The sequence below is a fragment of the Daktulosphaira vitifoliae genome, unplaced genomic scaffold (assembly GCF_025091365.1).
Source record: "Daktulosphaira vitifoliae isolate Bord-2020 unplaced genomic scaffold, ASM2509136v1 Scaffold_1, whole genome shotgun sequence".
Classification (NCBI taxonomy): Eukaryota; Metazoa; Arthropoda; class Insecta; order Hemiptera; family Phylloxeridae; genus Daktulosphaira; species Daktulosphaira vitifoliae.
This window is the reverse complement of record NW_026099572.1, coordinates 75,586,328-75,607,835: the sequence shown is the minus strand read 5'-3', so window position 1 is coordinate 75,607,835 and position 21,508 is coordinate 75,586,328. Positions and strand designations below refer to the sequence as shown.

At 24.6% G+C, this 21,508-nt stretch overlaps 1 protein-coding gene across 2 annotated transcripts in view; it reads right to left on the bottom strand.

Moving 5' to 3' along the window:
- LOC126896768 (lachesin-like) overlaps positions 1 to 21,508 on the bottom strand; it is a 59,406-nt gene that overhangs the window by 13,703 nt on the left and 24,195 nt on the right. For both annotated transcript variants that reach the window (XM_050669837.1, XM_050669838.1), the window contains exons 3-7: positions 7,910 to 8,025; positions 5,264 to 5,471; positions 3,849 to 4,016; positions 2,980 to 3,108; positions 2,753 to 2,891 (exon numbers count right to left, since the gene is read on the bottom strand). In XM_050669837.1, the coding sequence (XP_050525794.1) occupies positions 2,753 to 2,891; positions 2,980 to 3,108; positions 3,849 to 4,016; positions 5,264 to 5,471; positions 7,910 to 8,025 (760 nt within the window). The remainder of the gene's footprint in view (positions 1 to 2,752; positions 2,892 to 2,979; positions 3,109 to 3,848; positions 4,017 to 5,263; positions 5,472 to 7,909; positions 8,026 to 21,508) is intronic.

The following is a 21,508-nucleotide window of genomic DNA, read 5'->3' as shown; positions in this document are numbered from 1 at the left end:
TTTGGGGGTGCATTCATATAGGAATGGATGGAACCGAAGGTCGAACCCACTGTCACTGTGGTTAATGGCGTGAAAATATGTGTTCGCCTCCGACCGTCGCCGGACTGGACGTGAACGCGCGAGGCAGTTGTCTGTGTATTTATTGTAGCGCCGTGTTTCCGCGGAATCGCACAATATTTTCTGCGGATTTAATTACGGCGACAAAACGGTCGGTTCGCATTGAAACGGTCATATCTCATTTGTATTACTGGCCTTACTCTGGCACCCCATCCTCCACTTGACCCTCGAAAGCGCATCGGCCAAACACGTAATGCTCCATATAACAGCAGTAATAATAACAATAATGATATAAAACATGGAACATCGAAATAATATATTATTGCGTAAAAATTAAAACTGACCAGAAAATGGATTTGTATTATTATTAATAATTAGAATCGAACCGTCAGTACAATTTCATGTCCGTTTCGTTTATATTAATACCCACTATACCTGATAAGCTATGATAAACACAATAGTTATAAGCCCTCGTTGAGTACTCTTTGTTTTCGTCATAGGTAATAATTAGAAAATCTAAAAATGGTAAACGAATTTCGAAATTAATTAAAAATATTGATTCAAACATATTTTTTATTTGAATAAACATCAAAAACAAATGAATTAATTTCATATTAATTGAAATAGTAATTGTTTTTTTTAGACATGACATTAATCTATCATTTGACATATTAACAAACTACAATTCAATACAAATTTTGTTTTTAAAATATCACCATTTGGATGTACAGTTTGTCAAATATATATATATTCGACATAGTCTAGAAGAAACAACTTGTCTCTGGAACTACCTTTATAGGATATGTTTTAATCACTCGTTCAAACATTTTTTTAATGGTGTTGACCATACTTAAAGGTCTTGTAGACAATGGAAGTTTAAGAAGTAAATTTTTTTTTCTAGATAATGTCCGAATATTTGCTTCGCTCACTGTTCACAGCCTGTAACCTTCCATCATGATGTCTGCCCATTATTCTATAGTTATGAAATATTAAATTGTTCAGATTTTCCATTTCCAATACCGATATCAGAAGAAAAGTCATTCTTTATAAAATGTTCAGTTCATGTTGGTCAATTTAAATCAAGAAACTCCGTACTTTTATAAGTTTTCATTTACATTAAATGGCAGTTGGTATGATCTATTTAACTATTATATTGAAAAGCTCAAACTAGTTGTTGAGGATATATATTATTATTACCCTATTAAACCGGTACATGGTTGTTATCACTATATCAGTGGCCAGTGTGTACAACAGTGATATTGCAACAATAATAATAATATTTAATAACACAATTACAGAAATTAAACTACAACACCTTGTTGTTTTACGACTCAATGATTATTTTTATTGCGTTTTAAAAATGTATACTAGAAAATATATTAATTGTAGTTTCTTGTTTTATAATAATAGTTTGAATATTTTTTTGAAAAACTCCTACATAACTCTAGATTTTAAGAAATTATGTCATTTCTATACATTTATAGTATTATGCAGTAGAAATACATACAATTTTATCAGTAAAACATTAAAATTTAATACAATTATACAAATTGGAATATATTTCTTAATTATAATATGGAGCTAACTAAAAAGCCATGTACCAAATATTGTGATAATTTTTAAACACTATTTGTTAAATAATGTTTGCTTACTATTACAATTGTTTTGAATACCAAACACTTTTCTCTATAGCAGATATTAGAATAAAAATAATTTTTAATTAGTTTCATATTTGAAGTAAAATTTTTAATCAAATTTTTACTATATACTCTAGTACTGGTTTTTCAATGCTAAGGTTTTATAGAAATATATATATAATTTAATTTTTAAATTGGGTATGTTGTTTTGTTTATTTTAATTAACCATATTGACAGACATTTTTATTTGAATTATCAATATAAAAAACGTTGTTATCGTTGTTCATTAGTATTGATTAGAAAAATGAATTTTCCTTGGATAAAAATGGCAGTAGATGTCTGCTCTAATTAATTTTACGTTAAAATAAAAACGTGACTGGACTATCGAATAACAAAAAACTTAAATATATACTTGCTGAATCAGATTGTTTTGACAAGTAGGAAAAAAGTAAATAATGGATAAAATCAGTACTTTTAATTTGAATTTTTTTCTTCCGATATTGATTTTGGAATTATATAAGTTTTATTATTTCGGTTTTATCTCAATACCGGTCTTGGACTTTTTTCGTTTATGGTATTTTCTGGTTTCAAATTTTAGCAATAATTTAGGATTTGTATGGTATGAGATATAACGTTAATTCATGTATAAACTCTTATCAAATTTAAATGTATCTGGTAAATATCCAATACAGTTCACTAAAATATATATAATAATAACTTAATAACCTCAAAAAAAATATATCCATAGAAAATTAATTACCTACAGTAAATCAAGTAAATATTTAAACATCATTTAAAGAAAATAATTTGTCTCTCAAACTGCCATCGTCTTACAGACCTTTAAATATGGTCAACTTAATTAGAAAAATGTTTGAACGAATGATTAAATTATACTTTATACTATAATTATACAAATTATTTTGCCAGACGATATACAAAATAGACATTACTCACTGTATAATTTAACCAGTAAAAATCTCAAAACTGTTAAAAATATTTTTATTTTAATATTTTGACTAATTTAACTGATAATACATTTATTGAATATTGATATTTACCCTCCAAGAATCATCTCTCCTTTTGTGTTTGACCAGTAATTTATAGAGTTTGGGAATGATTCTACAATACATTCTAATCGGACATTCGTGTGTAACGGTGCTCCTAATAGCTGATTTGTAACTCTAATTACTGGCGCAACTGTAATAATATAATTATAATACATAAATATATAAATAAAAATTTTAATGTAGTATTTTATTACGAAAAATAAACAAGGAATGCTCACAGTTTATATTCAGAGTTATTCTTTTGCTGACAGCCGGTGGTACATCATTTGAAGCTATACACAAATAATGACCCATTTGACTACGATCAACTTTATTAAGCAACAACAGCTCACCACGAACCTTTTCCACTTAAAATAAAATAGAAATTTGAAATTTCTTATGGTGTCAAACTTTAAACTTAAAATTTTGTATTTCGAAACATATATATATATTTCTAAAGCTGGATATTAACATATTAATTTTAACGCATCAATGTTAATTTAATTTAATTAAGTTAGGTAACTCATTACTTTTTATTAGAGTTTTTTTAATTTAACTAGTTATTTTTTCAATCTGAATAAAATGCTTGCTTGATTTTCATTAGAACAATGTAAAAGTAATTTTTTTATTTTTCATTTAACTATCGAAGCTACACAAAATGATTAATGAAAACACTCCCCAACTTTAGTTAAAAAATGTTTTTTGCGTAAAAATTAATAGATTAAAATTTTGTTTATTTTAATGAATCATAGTAAATATCAAGTTCATTGTACGAACATTTATTTCTAGTGGTAAAGTGCAGGAATAACTTTCAAAAGTAATATGGAAATTTATAATTAATATATTAATATCGAATAAATAATGATCAAAATGAAATTTTGTTTGATTGAAAACCTATTTTACATAATACTTTTTGAGATATTAGCATTTAAAGGCTTAGAAAAGGGGAGGAGTCGGGTAATGTTTCTATCTTTACTATAACACATAGATAAGAATTCTACATTGAACAGATTCAAAAATCTCATCATAATAAAAATATTTTCAGCTACACATCAAAGTTGATAAAATATTTGTTGCTAATAATGTTGTTAAAAAAAAAATCACTTACCCATTATTTTTTTTGGCTTGTTTTTAATAGCTATCTTTTGACCGTCTTCTCTTCTCCAAGTTATTTTTGGTGCAGGATTGCCTTTTGCTTTACATGATAAAGTAGCATTTTCTCCCTCTTTCACCGTAATGTCTGATACTGTTTCTTCGTCTTTGATATCTGGTGGAACTATGTAAATCGAAAGCATTTAACTTATTTATTTTATACGCAGACTAACAATAAAACGTTTTTATTTACTATTCGAATTTTCGTATTAATATTTTCGTGCTGAATTTTAAAGAGATAAAACGTTCATATCAATAACAAGAAACAAAAAAAGGTCTCAGAAAATAATGATATTAATGCCCAAGGGTAATATCTTTTAGTGTTTAATATCGTAGATATTTTTTATTTAACATTATTAACTTGATTCATACAATAAGCGATAGAAAAATGTATTTTTTATAATATTTCTCATTTATAAATAAACTCGATTTTAAAATTAGTTGTGTATAACTAATTGTGCAACATCTAGAATATGACTATTATATGAAAATGATAGTTAGAATAAATTAATATATTTTATAGTAAATATTATAATATAGTTTACTAAAGAAGAATAGAGTTCATGTAAAATTTTAGCAATGTATAAATTAAGAATATTTTTAAAAATAACCATTGTTTTTGTCAAGTTAATGTGTGTTCTATGACGTTGTTTACACTAAAATTGAGAAAGATACTTGTTTTTGTGAGAATAAAACATGACACATTGTATTCTTTTTTAGCATATATTTTCTCCTTTGTGGTGATTATATACTTATAAAAGTAATTTTTTTTATAAAGTACTGCGTTCCTAATAAACTTCTAAAATTACTTTATCAATAGGTACATTGATTAACATGAATAGGAAAATTTAGTTGGTCTGCATTACTTCTATTCGATTTTTTTTTTTAATGGGAACACTTATTACGAGTACGTTTCCTATTGTATGTTTTTAATATTTTACCTAAAATCGAAATAATATATAAAAACTATTTGTAAAATAGTTTTTTCCCGAAAAAAATTATAATGTCATTACGAGATTTTTACAAGACTTTGAACAGTACTTTGTTTAGCCAACCCTGTGTAGAGATTAGAGTTACAAATTATAAATTATTTTTAAAATATTGTGATCCGATATAAAAGTTGTCAAAATATGAGAATGTGAATATCTATGAACTTATAGTCTTATACAATATTTTCATTCTTTACTTATTTTATTTGATTTATTTTTGTGTTATTTAGAACGTGAACATCGATCTAAATCACTTTTAATTAAATTATTACTACTATTGAATTCAAATTATAATTTTTTTAAACTTAAATTAGGTACAAATTATATTTATTTATCTGTTGAAAAAGTACATATGTTAAAAGTTCAATTATAAAAATTATACCTTTAACGTCAACACAACCAATTTGCTTTTTCATTATTTGAGTATTAATTTGACACATATAACATCCTTTGTCTGACCTCTGGAGTTGTCTAATTTTTAGTCTCCAATAAGTGTTGTTGACTATATCAATATCAAATCTTCTATTTTCGGTTACGACTCGCTCATGTAAACTTAAAATAGTTTGGTCTTCAGCTTTCAACCAACCAACCTGTAAAATAAATAATAGTTTCCAAAATAATTTCAAATATAATATAATATACAGGTATCCAGTAAGTAAGAAAACAGGTCAATTGTTACAAACAATGATAGAAATAGAATCCTGTTTCCTTATTTACTGAACACTCTATATACTATAATAATAAACTATATCATAATTAAAATATATTTTCTTAATACATACATTTATAATATATCTTATATTAAAGGATACAAATCAATATATTTTAATGATAATTAATATGCATTGTCTATTAATATATATATATCAATGTACTTTGTCTATTGATTCATTTTTAAATTAAACATGTTTAAAAAATATTTTTAGAAATTAACACATAAAATTACTACTGATTTAATAGTATACTATTTAAAAAACGGTTTGCCATATTTTAAATTATTATTTGTAAAATAATTTATTCAAAAAAATATGTTACATTGTATCGAATGATCAATTAAAAACTGATAATCGTAAGTAAAAAATTAAATTTAGGTGTTCAGAGGAATCTGGTGGAAAATTAGTGGAAAACTAAAATACCAATAGACTCATACTATTATTTAAGCATAATTCGGCTTATATTTTGCTGTTTTATTGATGCTTTTTATAACTGCTACAATGAGGAAAAATAACTATAATAGATTATTCTATAAATTACAATAAAATATGAAACAGTTTTTTTACATTAACAGCTAAATATTATATAATTATAATAGTTAAGACAAAAATAATTTCTTTAATCAAAATACTTTTTTCGTGTTAAATTAATATATATATTAAATTTTGCAAGTCAACACATTTTGTTAACTTTTTAAATTAATTGAAACAAGTTAACCCACTTATATATATATATACTTTTTTTTTTTTTGTTTTTTGATTACTTAAGTTAACAAAATCTTATTAACTTAACGAGATAAGTTAAGTTAATGCAAGTACTAATAGGCTTGTAATAATATCACCAGTTAGTTGGTATAATTTTTGGGGTAACTAAATCCAATTTTCTCTTTTTTTTATTTTTACTACACTATCGATGATTTTTGTTTTTAGTTTCGACTGAATTAAAAAAAAAATAAGATTTTATTGTATTGAAATTTTATTAAAAAAAAGTATTTTTGAAAAAAAATAAAAAATAATGTTAATTAGTCGTTAAATGAATAAACGAGAAAATAAATTACCAAAATATATCTAAATTTTATATTTTAAATATTTTAACAGTTTTATAGTATACAGATTGTAAATTAAATGGAATAGTTCAAAAATCTTAAAACAACTATAACATAGTTGTTTTTTCTTCATTTATAGAAATCGAAACTTATATTTACTTAAAATAGCCTAAACTAAAAAAAAAACGTTATTTATAATGTAAACAATTAAAAATTTATATTTTTCATTTTTTTACATTAAAATATATATATATGTTATCAAAAAAATATATGAAATAATTAAGTGCTTATACGAAAACTTGAGTCACGTTTAAGACTTAATTTGACTTTTTAATAAATACGCATATCAATTTTCAGCCCATTGTAATAAAGTGTGATTATTTGGCATAGCTGTAATCATCTATAGAGTGTTCAGTAAATAAGGAAACGGGTATCTATTGTTCTCATTGTTAGTAACAAATGACCTGTTTCCATACCTCGTGAACACCCTGTATACTTACACCCACACTTGGTTACATATTATAAAACATATTTACAAATCATAAATTCTGTTAAAAATATTTAATTAATCACCATAATTTAACTATATTAAATTAAAACAAATTGCAATCTTGTTTGTTTGAACAAATATACAAACGATATTATTTTATTTATACACTATATGTTTAAAAAAAAAAAAATTGAGGATATATATATTATTTTAATATTTCTTTTTATTTATTTTATTGATGGATCTGTCAATTGTTTAATTTAGATGCTATTTTAACTTGATATATGCCAAGGTATATCATTTTGAATTACATGATTAAACTTTTAAATCAAAGTACACTTTTTAAAAAAAATCTTTTAACTTGCATAGGCGCAATGGAAGTATAGCAATACAAATTTTTGATGAATATTATTAAAAATGTTATATTTGTGCACAAATTTTTGAAGGTTTATGATAAAAGTATACTACTTGTGAGTAAATTTAATTGGTGTAATTAATGTTTCATACTAACGCATTTTCGGATTATTTCGTACAGTGTAAGTAATTGTGTTAGATTACCAAAGGACGACAAAATATATAGACAATATATGTTGATCAATGAATTTACGTATCAGATAGTATACTATAAAATCGAATTTTTTTCTCTTTGCTATCATAAATTATAACTCTTTAACAAAGATTTACTCTTTTGTGTAACACCATAATATTTTTAAAAATATGAAATCTCTCTGTTTATTAAATAAACACCCTGCAGTGAAAGCCGTTTTATTGTAATATACCTTGTGTTCTCCAATGTTTTTCACTGAACATTCTAAAACCGCCTCCCGACCTAAAGCAACAGTAACGTTATTCATTACATTGAGAAACTCCGGTTCTGGTCCGTCCTTTTGTAAATCTAAAACAAGCATTTTAAATAAAATAAATTAATAAATGGATTTTATCGACAAACTGAGAGCAATAAAGAGTACTGTGGGAACAACAAGTGGTGTAGATAAGTATTATAATACACTAATAAATCATATATATATATTAGTTAACTATGTAAGCAAAAACTTTTTTTCGATTTCTCATTTGACATACGTAAATTAAATTATCAATATGATAAATTGTAAAAAAATTCAAGTTAATATTAACATTTATAAACTTCATTAATTTTATATTTTGTATGTTAAACTGCCTTTATAATTTTAGAGTGAAGAGGACATCAAAGTAAAACTAAAATGTTAAATTTTATGCTCTCAGGCTTAAAGTCAAAACATTGTAGTTATATCAAAGGAAAAGTGAAATATATAATCTTTAGAATTTGTTTGGGGAAAACGTTTCCTATAGTAATGTTAAAAACATGTTTTTAGAAGATTTCTAAATTAATCTTCTGTACTTTTTACTTTTATTTTGATATTTTATAAAATAATAATGCTTGCGTTGTCACCAAATATATATATATATATATATTTCATTATCAGCACCGTTTTTATGAAATCAATCACACGTCAGAGTCTAACAAAGTCGAAAGACAAATTAAACGTCTTCGAATAAAATAAAGAATTACTCGAATAAAAATTTCAAACCAAGTAAACGTCAGTTAGTTAAATAAAACATGATAAGAAAAGGACTTAAGGGTTGTGAAATAGAATATTTGTTTTGTTCGGAACGTTTAGAAATGTCATAGAAATTCACAAGTAAATGCACAAGGATATTTAACGAGCACATAAAGTCTTCATTTGTTACTTATACTAGTGAATGGCCAACTATGTTTCAATAGCCCGTTCGGTAGATGTGGCGACCGAGACGCACTAACAATATTCAACACTCGCAGGTTACGGTTGACGCAACGCCATAAATTGTTTACTTTTTATTATTTTCCGCAGCAGCTAGGACTACGATATATATTATAAATGACTTTTTCGAAACGCGAAAGCACTATGTACAGAAGACATAATACGTTAAAGCTATTTATTTATTTCCGTGTAAATCCATTTTATTGGTAATTTTTTTTTTATTCAACCGGCAGGTAATAATTCTTGTGCAAAATGAACGACGAACGACTGTCACGATTCATTGCCGACTGGAATTCGTGATGGTAATCTAAGTAGAAGGTACGAAAATAAAATCGTTGATAGCGAGCTTCGATAACGGCGTTGCGTTGTTGTAATTATTTACACACAAGCTCAACGATTTTACAGATGGAAACCAAAGACGCATTAAAACATTACAAACGGGTTCTTCAAGGAAGATAAAAAAAATCACCTAGTAATATCTCATTTTGTTTGAGAACAATGAATAATAAACGAATAACAGCCACCTAAATTCAGCAGTTCATAAATATCCATTATTCACTTAAATTGCATTCTCGCGCACAGTTGAACACGCATGTACTTGTCATTATTATCAACAGTAAAACCTATATTCTAGGTACAACAAAAAAAAAAAAAAATCAACGTTTAAAACAAAAGTAAATAAACCCTAAAATATTACAACATAATATTATAATTTACTGCACATCGTGACAAACGGTGCGTGAATTCGAGTTTTTTTCAGCTGTAATAAACATATAAATACACATATATTAATCCGTATAGGTATAGTATTATGACAATTGCAATTTTGAATATAAAACATCAAAAATTAACTGTAAAGATCTAAAATACGGGCGATAATATTTTATTTTTTTTTGCTTATGGATTGGTAGGTTTGTTAATGTAATGGTATTATTGACCATAGCCACAAACGTGGCGGCATGAGAGAACCTGACTAATTCGTATCGTTTAGTTTAAAGCGACGTGGGACCTTTGTCGCCCACACGACGGGTTTGCGGTTTTGCCTGGTTGATAAAGAGTAATAATTTTGGCGGCGTCCATTAGTTTTCCAAACCGACTATCACGTAAAACACAGCCGAGAATGAAACAAAAAAAAAAAAATGTCTTGACTGCCGATCTAAAAGATATTTAACGCTCTTAAACGTTTGTATAAACTCATGTAAACGACCCGACAAATGTTTTCTACCTTATGATGAATATGATCAACTTGAACACGATGCCATTTTTGTTTTATACGTCTAAAAGCGTTACAAAAAAAACTATTAAAAAACAAAATGACAACAGCAAACTGTGTTATAATAAGACAATTAGTAGCAGAATGTTCTAATGCGGAATTTCAAGGTATATACCAACTCTTGAAAAGAGTAAAATTAGCCCCTTCCGAAAATGTAAGAAAACTATGCATAATGAGGTATAACAATTTTTTTAGGGAGGCATAAAATTAAAAATAGTCTATTCAAATTTTTTTTCAAAACTCCGCTTTTATTGCCTGTGTTATACTTATGGGCGGAAGAGTCTCCCTGAAATTCACGTGGTGATCTTTTTTGCACTTAAATGATACCTTAAAAGAATAATAAAGAAAAAAATAGTCAAAAATAAATTTTAACTTTTAATTTTTCAATGAAAAAATTGTTTGTAAACATGCCTACTAATTGTTTTAAGTAAAGAATAATTGTTGATGAATATTTCACAAAATAATAATTGCAATATGAATGTAAATAGATAGAAAAAACTAATTTAATCAATTTTTAATTACAAAAAAAAATAAATATTGTTTAATTAATTTGCCAGGTAATAGCAGAAAATCATAACAACAAAATAATTATTGCATTTTATAAAAAAATGCATAAATTATTTTATAATTTCCAATTAATAATACTGCAAATACTGTATTAATAAATGAGATTTGAACTAAATTTTTGAGGCGGCGAATCTACATAGTTCTTGGGTAGCTAATTTTAAATAAGTCTTCGATCTCTATTTAAAACGCAAAAAAATAAATGTATTTTTAATGATTTGCATTATTAAAATATTTTATTCTCAAAATGTGATTATTGTCGATAAAATGTTTTAATATATTATGATAATATTTTCTAACTCAGAAAGAATTTTACAATATAATAAAAAGAAATTTCAAACGTTACTTAAAATTGTTCATTAATTGAATAAATAATGTTAAACTAAATTATTTTGTATCCAAATTGTAGTTTTGTTATGTTATTATAGATATTATCATATTATCAAAGTTACCTTATAGAAACTTATAAGAACTTCTCATTTACGGTCTTGTAAACTAGTATAATGACATGTTTACAGATTTTTAATTAAAAAAACTTAGATACTTTGTTGTTTTTTTACTGCAGTGAGTTCAGTATTATTAGCAAAACTAATGATAAACTTGTTACAGATGTCTTTTGAAAATACCCTGGAGTTATAAATACCTCAGAAATTTTATTCCCATTACGATGATTAGCCAATTATTCTAATTTTTGTGTTACATATTTGTTAACAGTACTTTCATCATAATAAACATTTTTAATGACTAAGAAATATAATATAAAAATATAATGACTAAAAATAAAATATTTTCTGATGAATAATGATAATGATACAGTGATTTAGTGTTATAAAGTTGAAAAAAATTAAATAATTCTTAAAATATCAAACAAAACAATGCGATGATTTTTTAATAAAAATATTTAACTTATAAAGCCATATAAGATATACTCTTAATAAAACAGTTGGCTAAAAATTACGCTGTTGAAGCTTAGTCGGGAACGAAATGAAGATTCTTATAAGGCTCTACCAATGAAATCTAAATAGGAGTTCGCGGGAACTTTATTAGAATATCTGTGAATGAATGTTCCAAAATTTTGAAGCTTTTCGAATAAAATATTTATAAAAATTTTATTTATTATTTAAAAAGTGTTTATTATTTATTGTTTATTAATTTGCACATTTAATACGAACATGCTTAATATTTAGTTTAATATATGATTAATAAAACAGATATTAATAATGGTAAACATTACCCAATTATAGTAAAAAGATAAAATAAAAACTAAAGTCATTCAATTACCAATTTGATCAAATTAAAAATTACTCAGCTCCACACCATTGAATGAACTTAAAATTTTAAGTAAAACATTTATATTACATTTCCTGCAAAGGTGAATTGGATTCCACGATAACCGATAAATTTCTTGGTAGGCTGATGATCATAAGATACGATTCATCATCAGATAAATATAGATTCCTAAGAAAATTAAACATTAAGTCAATATTTGAAAAATTTAGATAAAAATATTATCTTTTATCTTAACGAGATGACTTTATAACTGGTTATTTAAACGTAGACTAAGATAGGTATTTTGTTATCTAGATAACAAATATATCTAGATATATTATTAATCTACGAGTAAAGAGATGTTAGGCAATGCTTAAAATTTAATGATATTTTTTAAAACTTATTTTATCACATTTTTGCATAACTTATTATGATAAAACTATAAACTACAGAGGTGCTATGAATGTATTATGGTAATATGTGTACAATTTACTCAAAAATATTTCATAGTTTTCTTTGTATAATAACCGAATTTGTACATATATGCACATCATAATAGCTGGATATTGTGTCTATGGTATTTATACACAAAATAGTCTTAAAATAATTTATATTATAATATTTATTGCAAGATAAAAAACCTAATGATTTTATTTGAGATATAATGTAACTATTAATAATTTTTTATATAATATAAAATTAGTCACATAAGTAATAATAATTAATAAAGTAATAATATTAATTTTTGTCATGAAATGATAAAATACCTTGATAATTTAGTCGTAGGTTTTTTCATTCAAAGAAATGAAACATTAGATAAAGAAATCATTTCCATTTATATCTGTCGCTTAAAACAAGATAGTTCCAACTAAAAATTTTAAATTAACAGTTGTTTATTCAGGTTTTAATGCTTAGAACCTTTTTATTCTATACAACTCCCTGAGTAATGAATATTTTTTAAATATTTTACAATGTAATTATAAAATGTAAAAAATATAATTATTATAATATAATGTAATTATATAATGTAAAAACAACTGTCAATTAAAATATACCATTTTGCGAGTTAAAATCCTTCATACTAAGATGACAGTATAGTAAATACTGTACCGAAAAATGGTATGACATTAATTTTGAATGTAACTTTGATAATCCTGTATTTATTGAAAATTTACAATTAGTAATTTTTTAACCATTTCAAGTTACCCATTTTATTGTATAACAATAGCTAGTGGGTTATCGAGTGTATTACGTACACTTAATACTCTTGAAAGTGCCAGGTCTATTAACTAAATGAAACAAAACATTCAAAGCATTCTCTTAGAATCAAATATTGTAGTATAAAATTATCTGGCACCTTCTGATTAACAATTAAATGGACAAGAAAACTTGCTTAGCCATTACTTTTCCAATTGAAAAACTCATTAATATAACCATTAAAAAAAAATACAGTCAAAGAAATAAAAGAAAAATACAAGTCCAAACTTTCGGAATCTTTGGAACGAAACACTTAACGCTAACAAACATAAAAATATATTTAGAAATGATATTTGCTCATCAATACTACAAGGAGAAAGAAGCATATTTACAAGAGCATGGATTGGGCACAATTTTCTGACTCACTAATATCGTGTTACAAAAAATTTACAATCAATTTTGCACATATCTTCACAATAAAAAATACTATCTCTGACTATTCAAAATACTCAATTTTCAAATAACTCTAGGAAACACTCATTGATCTAATAATAACTTAAAAAAGAAAATAGAAAGGTCATATATCAGTTCTTTAGTAATATAAGTTTAGCTAATTGATTGTAAAAAAACAAAAATACTTTTTATATTTATCTGCAATAATTATAAAAATTACTGTAAACATTCATAATTTATATTAAAAATAAAATCAGAGTAATGATCAATTAGGTAATTTACACTAATTCAATAATAATTAAGAAAAAAATTTATGATTAAAAAAATGTTTAATATATTCGATTGAAAAATAATATGTTTAATTAAGATATAATGATGTTCAAGTTATTGAGGATATATTCAGATTAGTGATAGACGGAGTCAACAAATTTGGAACAAACGAATTTATTTGAACTTGATATAATTTAGTATTCGCAGTCGAATGTTTGGTATTATTCATTTCAGAATATTTAACAATTACTATTACAATGTAATACTATTACATTTATTTATTAGATTTTTTGTTTATTGATTTATAATAGTTATTCCCTAGATTTAAATATGAAAACGTAAACTATATACATTAATCATGAATCGCTCAATTACCCCCAAATTCAATTTTTAATAGTTTCATAAGAAAATAATTATCTTTCTTTAATGAATCCATCTGTATATCAAAATTTGTTGTAGAGTTTATTTGGAAGCGAAATTAAATGGCCCAAAGATTGACTTGTTTTTTTACTAATTCTTATCATTTTTGTTAATGATATTTATAAAAAAAACTTCTTAAAATGTTATTTATATCTACATTATTCTAGGTTTTGATCATCTAATTCTTGATTTAACTTTTTCTTTATTTTCACTCTTACTTTATTATTTTACCATTTTAGCTATTTCTAATAATATTGTTTTGTAATATCATACTACTAAGTATTTTTGGAGATCATTTATCCTGTAATAATAGCCACTCAATATTATTGTAGTAAAAATCATTAAACTCTTGTTGGCTAAAATTGAAGATTTATTTCATTAATTTTGAATTTTGAATAATATACAGTTATACCAACTGTAATTTTTTATCTACAATAGTTAAATGTAGATATAAAAATAGTAACATTTTCTATATAACTTTAATAAACAGTATGTATCATTTGCTTGTTTTTATCTTTTTTCTTTTAGTAGTGAAGATTAAAAATGCTATAATAATGTAAATTAGAAGGAATAATCTTCTGCATATTGTTGATATAAAAAAAAAAAATTATTTACCAAGAAAGGTAGTGAAAAACAAAGGTAAGAAAATTATTAATAAGAAAAACAATTTATCTGCATTTTATCTTGATAAAAAACAAATTATTTAGTCATTGATACAGATATATTTTTTCTAAATATCTTTATCCCAACTAGATGACCTTTTGGTTAACTATTCTCAAAACTGATTATAGTTACTCTGCTCACTACAAACACCAAGTTTAAGTATACTATTATTTTATATGTACACACTTTTAATGGTATGCCCAGAGAAAAAATTCAATAAATTCATGCAGTAACTTTATTTAATAAAATATTATAGCACACATCAGTTCTTTAATAACAAAGAAATTGAAAATACTCATTTCTAAAGTATTTTTATGACATTTTATAGAGTAATATCGTTTTGAATGTTTAAAAGTAGTTATTATGTAATCATATACATTTTCATAGCTTTTCTTTAAACACTATTAACTTTTAATAACAGTTTTTCAGTAACTACGTGTAATTAAACACTTTATGGTAAAACAACTCAAAATATTATGTGGTTAATTTTGTATGGTATTAATTAAAACGAGTACGTATAATGAGTAGGGCTGTGAATTATATGCATTTATAAATTTTGTTAGATCCATTTTAAAGGGTCCCAAGTTTGTGCAACTTTGTTACAGGATTATATAGTAACGAAGAAATATTTTTCGTTTTAGGGGCATATTAACCCCTCTAATCACCCCAAAACCTATAACATAGGAAAATACACATTACTAAGTTTTCAAGTCAATTAATAAAAATGTATACTAGCTGATGGTGTGTTCGGATTAACTTAACAAAATTTATAAATGCACATAATTCACAGCCCTGATAATGCGATTTTCATTTTACTGCAAAGTATAATAAAATTCTATTTATTGAGCTAATTTAACTTACGTTTTTGTAAAGCTACTAATATAATAGAATCAATGAATGATCAAACATTTGAGAATTTGTATCAAAAATGTGTAGAAATGTCTTCTTATTACAATTTTAATTTCACGGTGAGATTTTCTTATGTAAGATTTATGCACGTGTCAATTTGAAAATTATTTCAAATAATTTCTGAAAATCTCCAAGATAAATTTAAATAACATTACAAATTAACAGTTTTGAATTAAGAGAGAAATCTGAATACTTCATGTTCTGTTCGCTTAATTATACTTTAAAAAGTTTTTATTAAATTACTAATTCACTATAAAAATCAGAAGTAAAGTTTTAAGAAATTTAATTTGCATAATTACGAGAACAAAAGAGATTATACCAATTGACTACTAATATTATTTGAATATTCTGAACGAATTTACTATTGAAAATTATTTCGTCACCTTTATTATGTGATATTAAAAAGTTTAATAATATTCAAACAATATCCCTTTAATAAATGTAAATTCAAATTTACTAAGAAATATTTTCATTTAATTAATTAATTTTTTTTATTTACTTATGCTTAATGTAACTTATCTCATATGAAAGATAAATATTTTTATGTCTCTCAATAGCAAAATTTATTACGTTTTAAAAATAAGCAGAAACGATTTAGTCCTTAACTAGTTATATAAGGCAGTCCGTATTTACGGAAACATATTCGGGCCACTTACATGGGTCCACTCAAAAGAGAGTCTCCCTGGTATAATTTGATAGAAATAAAGTTTTATCGATAAGGTCCTGATATTTTTAATTGTACTCAACTCAAAATGGTAAATCAAGGTTTATACATAAGCGTCATGTGTTGTATTGGACTTTAATGAAATTAATACGTTTTTAGTTTTCTTATTCGAAAAATACTAATATATGCAATTTAAGAATGGATTACAACTTGTATATCAATGGGAAACTTTTATTTATGACTTCCAAGTTACATTTTTAATCTTATAATTTATTTAATGCTCGTTTATTTAGTTAAGAAAATAAATAATGATGACCACTAATGAGATCTAATTTCATTGTAAAACGTCCAGATTTTCACAACATTATCCATCTATGTCAGTGCGCACATCAATTTCTCATTGTGTTTATACACTCGCACATCCCATTAAATATCTCCCATGATACGTTTCTATACTCTCAAAAAATTTTTACCATTATGTATGTTAACTTAATCATAGTTATAAAACTATATTGCAGTGTATTAATCAATTTTTATTTTTTATGACATCAATTATCGGTGTTTAGGTTATTTTAAAAATAATAATTATAAAAAAAACTAAAGTGGTAAATGTAAATTGTAATATAAAAAGTGAACTGAGAATGAATACAGCTAAAAGGGCTTTTTTAAGGTATATTTTTATCGATTAAGAAACTAAAAGCACAATTTCTTACTTTGATATGATAATTTGTATTTGAACATTTATTCTGATATTCATATAAAACAGTAGGATAAATGACACGTGCCTAATAATATTTGTCTCGTAAACATAATTTCTTTAACGTTAGCTGTTAAGCATATAGCTTTTAGTGACATACATAATTCAATTTTGATATATATCAATAGCAATAAGTCCAAGCTTATTATTTGATTAGACAATGCAACCATATGAATGGAACAAAAATAATCTTTAATGAACTACACTTGTAATGGAATACATTTCTTTAATCTTACTATTGAATAAATTATTTTTATAACGTGTTAAAGTACTTCCAATTTTAAGTAAATAACTTTTATTATTATTGAACTATTCATTTCCTAAAATTAATATCTAGAGTAACGAAACAAATTGAAGTTTATCAATATCACACATTTTACTCCCAATATTTTGATAAGATAATATTTTAACTAATTTAATGCTAAACTGTCATACGGCACAATTGTAAAATTGAAATTTATTTTATTATAATTGTATTTCAAGGTTTTCATTTTATTTTGATTTTTGTTTGTTGGAAGACAAAAAATAAATAACAGAATTATATTATTTCTGATCATTTATTTTCTTTAAAAAGTACAAAATAATCTTTTAATTGTATGTAAAGTAGATACAGCGAATAAAAAGATAAACAAATATGTAAATGCAACAAGCTTCTATTTACAACTAAAATAATATTTAGTTAGAAACATTTTAAGTTGATTAAAATTGTCGCTAAAAGATTGTATTGTAATTGGTTCGTAGGTTTTTCAATAGGTTATTTCAGAAAACTCAAATAAATATTTGTTATATATCTAGTAAAAAAAATAACTCTAAAAGTAGAGTTTTTTTATTTCAAAATAAATAGCAATTATCACTGAGTGTTTCACGCTGAGTTTTTTATGGCACAGCGTGTGCAAAATACATCAATAAATTTTAGTAAATAGAATAAATTTATTATCAAGTATAGCATGCTGTTTTAATAATAAATAGGTTATATTTTAATATTTTTTTGGTATACAAGGCTTTACTTAAATAATAAAAGTTATAAATATAATTAATTAGAATAATTAAAAGTAATTGAAATAATAAGGTGCCTATCAATTTAATTATTTTTATGATTACCAGTTAACAAACAAAATTAATTATTACATAATAAATATAATATATTTGAAATTATAATTCTGATAAGCAATCGAAAAATTTTATGTTTTCTTAAGTTAATGTCTTATTAATAATTGTAAAATTAAGTTTTATTTCTTATTCGCCTCATGTAATTAATAAACGATACGATTTAGTCAATTGGTACGCAATTCTACGCCAAAAACAGCCGCGCAGCACTACATTTGTCACCGAATTATATTGAATATTAAGGCAAATTGTTTGGAAATGATCTATCTGCGTACTAAGAAGCAAAATGTTTTATCTGTGTTTTGAATACTAAATACTTTGTGCAATTTTTAAACGTCTTTATTCAACTCAAATTCCATTCATTGAACATCAACATTATAAAAATAATTTTTTTTTTGAAAATCGAAAATAAAATAATTTATAAAAAGAACGATTAGTTTTTTTTTTATCTACACTGAATCTTATAGTAACGAATAAAATAAAATGTTAATTGACACTAAAATAACAAAAAACTTTTTTAAATAAAAGGTGAATATATTTTAACCTCAAATTAGCATACCAATCTGTATTAGTAAAAATATTCTATAACATAAATACGATAAAATAAATTTGTCATGAAACTAGAAATATAACAGTAGTGGAAAATATGACATTTTTGTATGCATTTTTTTAACATGTGTAAAAATATGATTTTATTCTCTGATAGGGGGTAACTTAAAAAAAATCATAAACATCTTCGGGTATAACAATGTACTCTTATTCTAATATATAAAATTTCCATTTTCAGATGGCTTACTATCAAAATGTTTTTTCCATAAACTGTTATCTAAAAATTAAATTTTATACGTATAGTTCTATGTATCCAACCAAATTATTTTCCATGTAAAAATCTTTTCAAGTTCAAAAAAGCTCAAAAATATTTTTATGTTTTTATAAGTTATTCTTCATGAGGAAAATTAACAATACAAATGATCTAGTTCTTGTAAAAAAGGTCTTTACGCTATTTTTGGCAAAAATAATTTAATCGTGAATTTTTACTGTTAGGGTGTAGATTCAACGTTTTATGCTAAAAAAGACCTCCTTCAGACATTCCTTGGTGTAGAAAACAGCTTGTTGGTTTTTCAATTCATGCGAGAAAGAACTAAGGTTCCTTCGAAGGTCACATGAATTTACTAAATTTCATATTTCTATATCCTGTCTGTGTTATTTCTTATTTTTATTTCATCTTTCTTATTAACATGTAGTGTTATTTTACTATCAATTGATATTTTGTACTTGAGCAATCATTATGGACAAAGAAATTCTAGATTTCAAAAAGTGGGTGGACTACACATTTTAAGAGAAATCATATATCTGTTGAAACAAGCGGCAAGAGAACGAAAAAAAAGATAAGGTATACTTTGGAATCAGCAGTTTTCATCACTTTACCTACAACAGTGTGTTTCCAGGAGTGGTAAAGGCTTATCCTTTCATTGATGAGTTAATTTTTTATACATTCAGCATGAAGACGTATACTGTGTTGAAATTTCCAATTCAAAATGACTACCCCACAGGGAAAGTCATTCTAAAGAAAAGTAAGGTAGATAACCGAGTAGTTACATTTCAAAGAAACACATGTCTTTTTTCATATCACTCATCAATTGATCGAACATTGCGGATAAAGATGAAAATTTAGAACTAATTAATTTGCAATTATTGTTATTTATGTTTTCCATGTAAATTTTGACAAGAAATTGACTTTTTATCACACCTATATTCATTTAGGGAATAAGGGGATCGTAGTTCAATTAATTTGTTATATTTTATTATTTTAACTATAATATTTAGAGTCGAAAGAAATTTGAATCGTTGTCACTCATTTCTATATGCACACTATTAAAAAAAAATCATTAATAAATATTAAATTCATGAAGAACTAAGAAGTTTTTTTTAATTTTCCCAAAATTAAATAAATGTGATAAAGACCTTTATGAACCAAATCCAATGAAATACATTGGTTTTAAAAAATTACTTGTTAATTAATGATTTTACCATGTAAGTAAAATTAAGGATAAAGAAAAAAATTAATTAATTATTAGTTAAAATGTCTACAGTAGTTTAACGTCTTCGTTCACTTAATAATTGTAGGGTGGAAATTTTTTTATAGTCACTCGTATAAACTTTTCTCAAGTTACTGCGTCAACGTTCAATTTATTTTGTCTATAAAAATTTAAGCAAAGACCGTCGTAAAAGGGATAAGGAAAATATAGCCGGTCAACGAGTATTAGTAGTGTGTTATTTGACCGGCTAAATAGGTTTGAACATCGAAGGTAATTGTGATAAATAAGACTCCACGGTAAAGCTTCACCAGATTGAATCGACATTATGTAAACTTACACGGAAAATTATTATAATTTTATACTCAGAACTGCTCACTGTAAAAGATACTGACAAACGGTTGTATTTTACATAAGCAAAAAATAAAAATATAGTTTCTTTTTTTTTTTGTTGTTGAAGCAGTTCAGGGCACTTGTAAAATTATTACTACCTTTAATATTTTTCACAGCGGTTAAAGATATTGGTTTTTCAATTTAGCTCAACGATCTTTTAAAAATGATAAATCTTCTAGCACAGAAACAATAACTTATGCTACTTTTTTGACGCCAAATAGTTGCATAAATATGTATTATTTTTTTTCAATTTTATTATTTATGATAAATTACCTCATAGGTTTGAATGAAACATAAAACTACTCGGTAGAATTTCTATAATTAAAATTCTGACCACTGTGTTAAGTTAGTAGTATTTAGTTGAGGCTTAATAGTATCATGTTAAACAAAACTAAAAAAACTTTTAAATACTAAAAAGTATTTATGTATACGTATGTATACAAATTTTGTACATAATACAACATAAACAATAAAATTTAATGAAACTTATACTTTTTTGTTGGTTGGATTAAAAAGTTTAATACAATTGCGAACTTTTGGTTAAAGCTTATCGTTTATTTAAAAACTTTTTTTTTTTAGTATTATGCAAAAAATACCACGAAAGTTTTATATAAAGTTAAAAAAT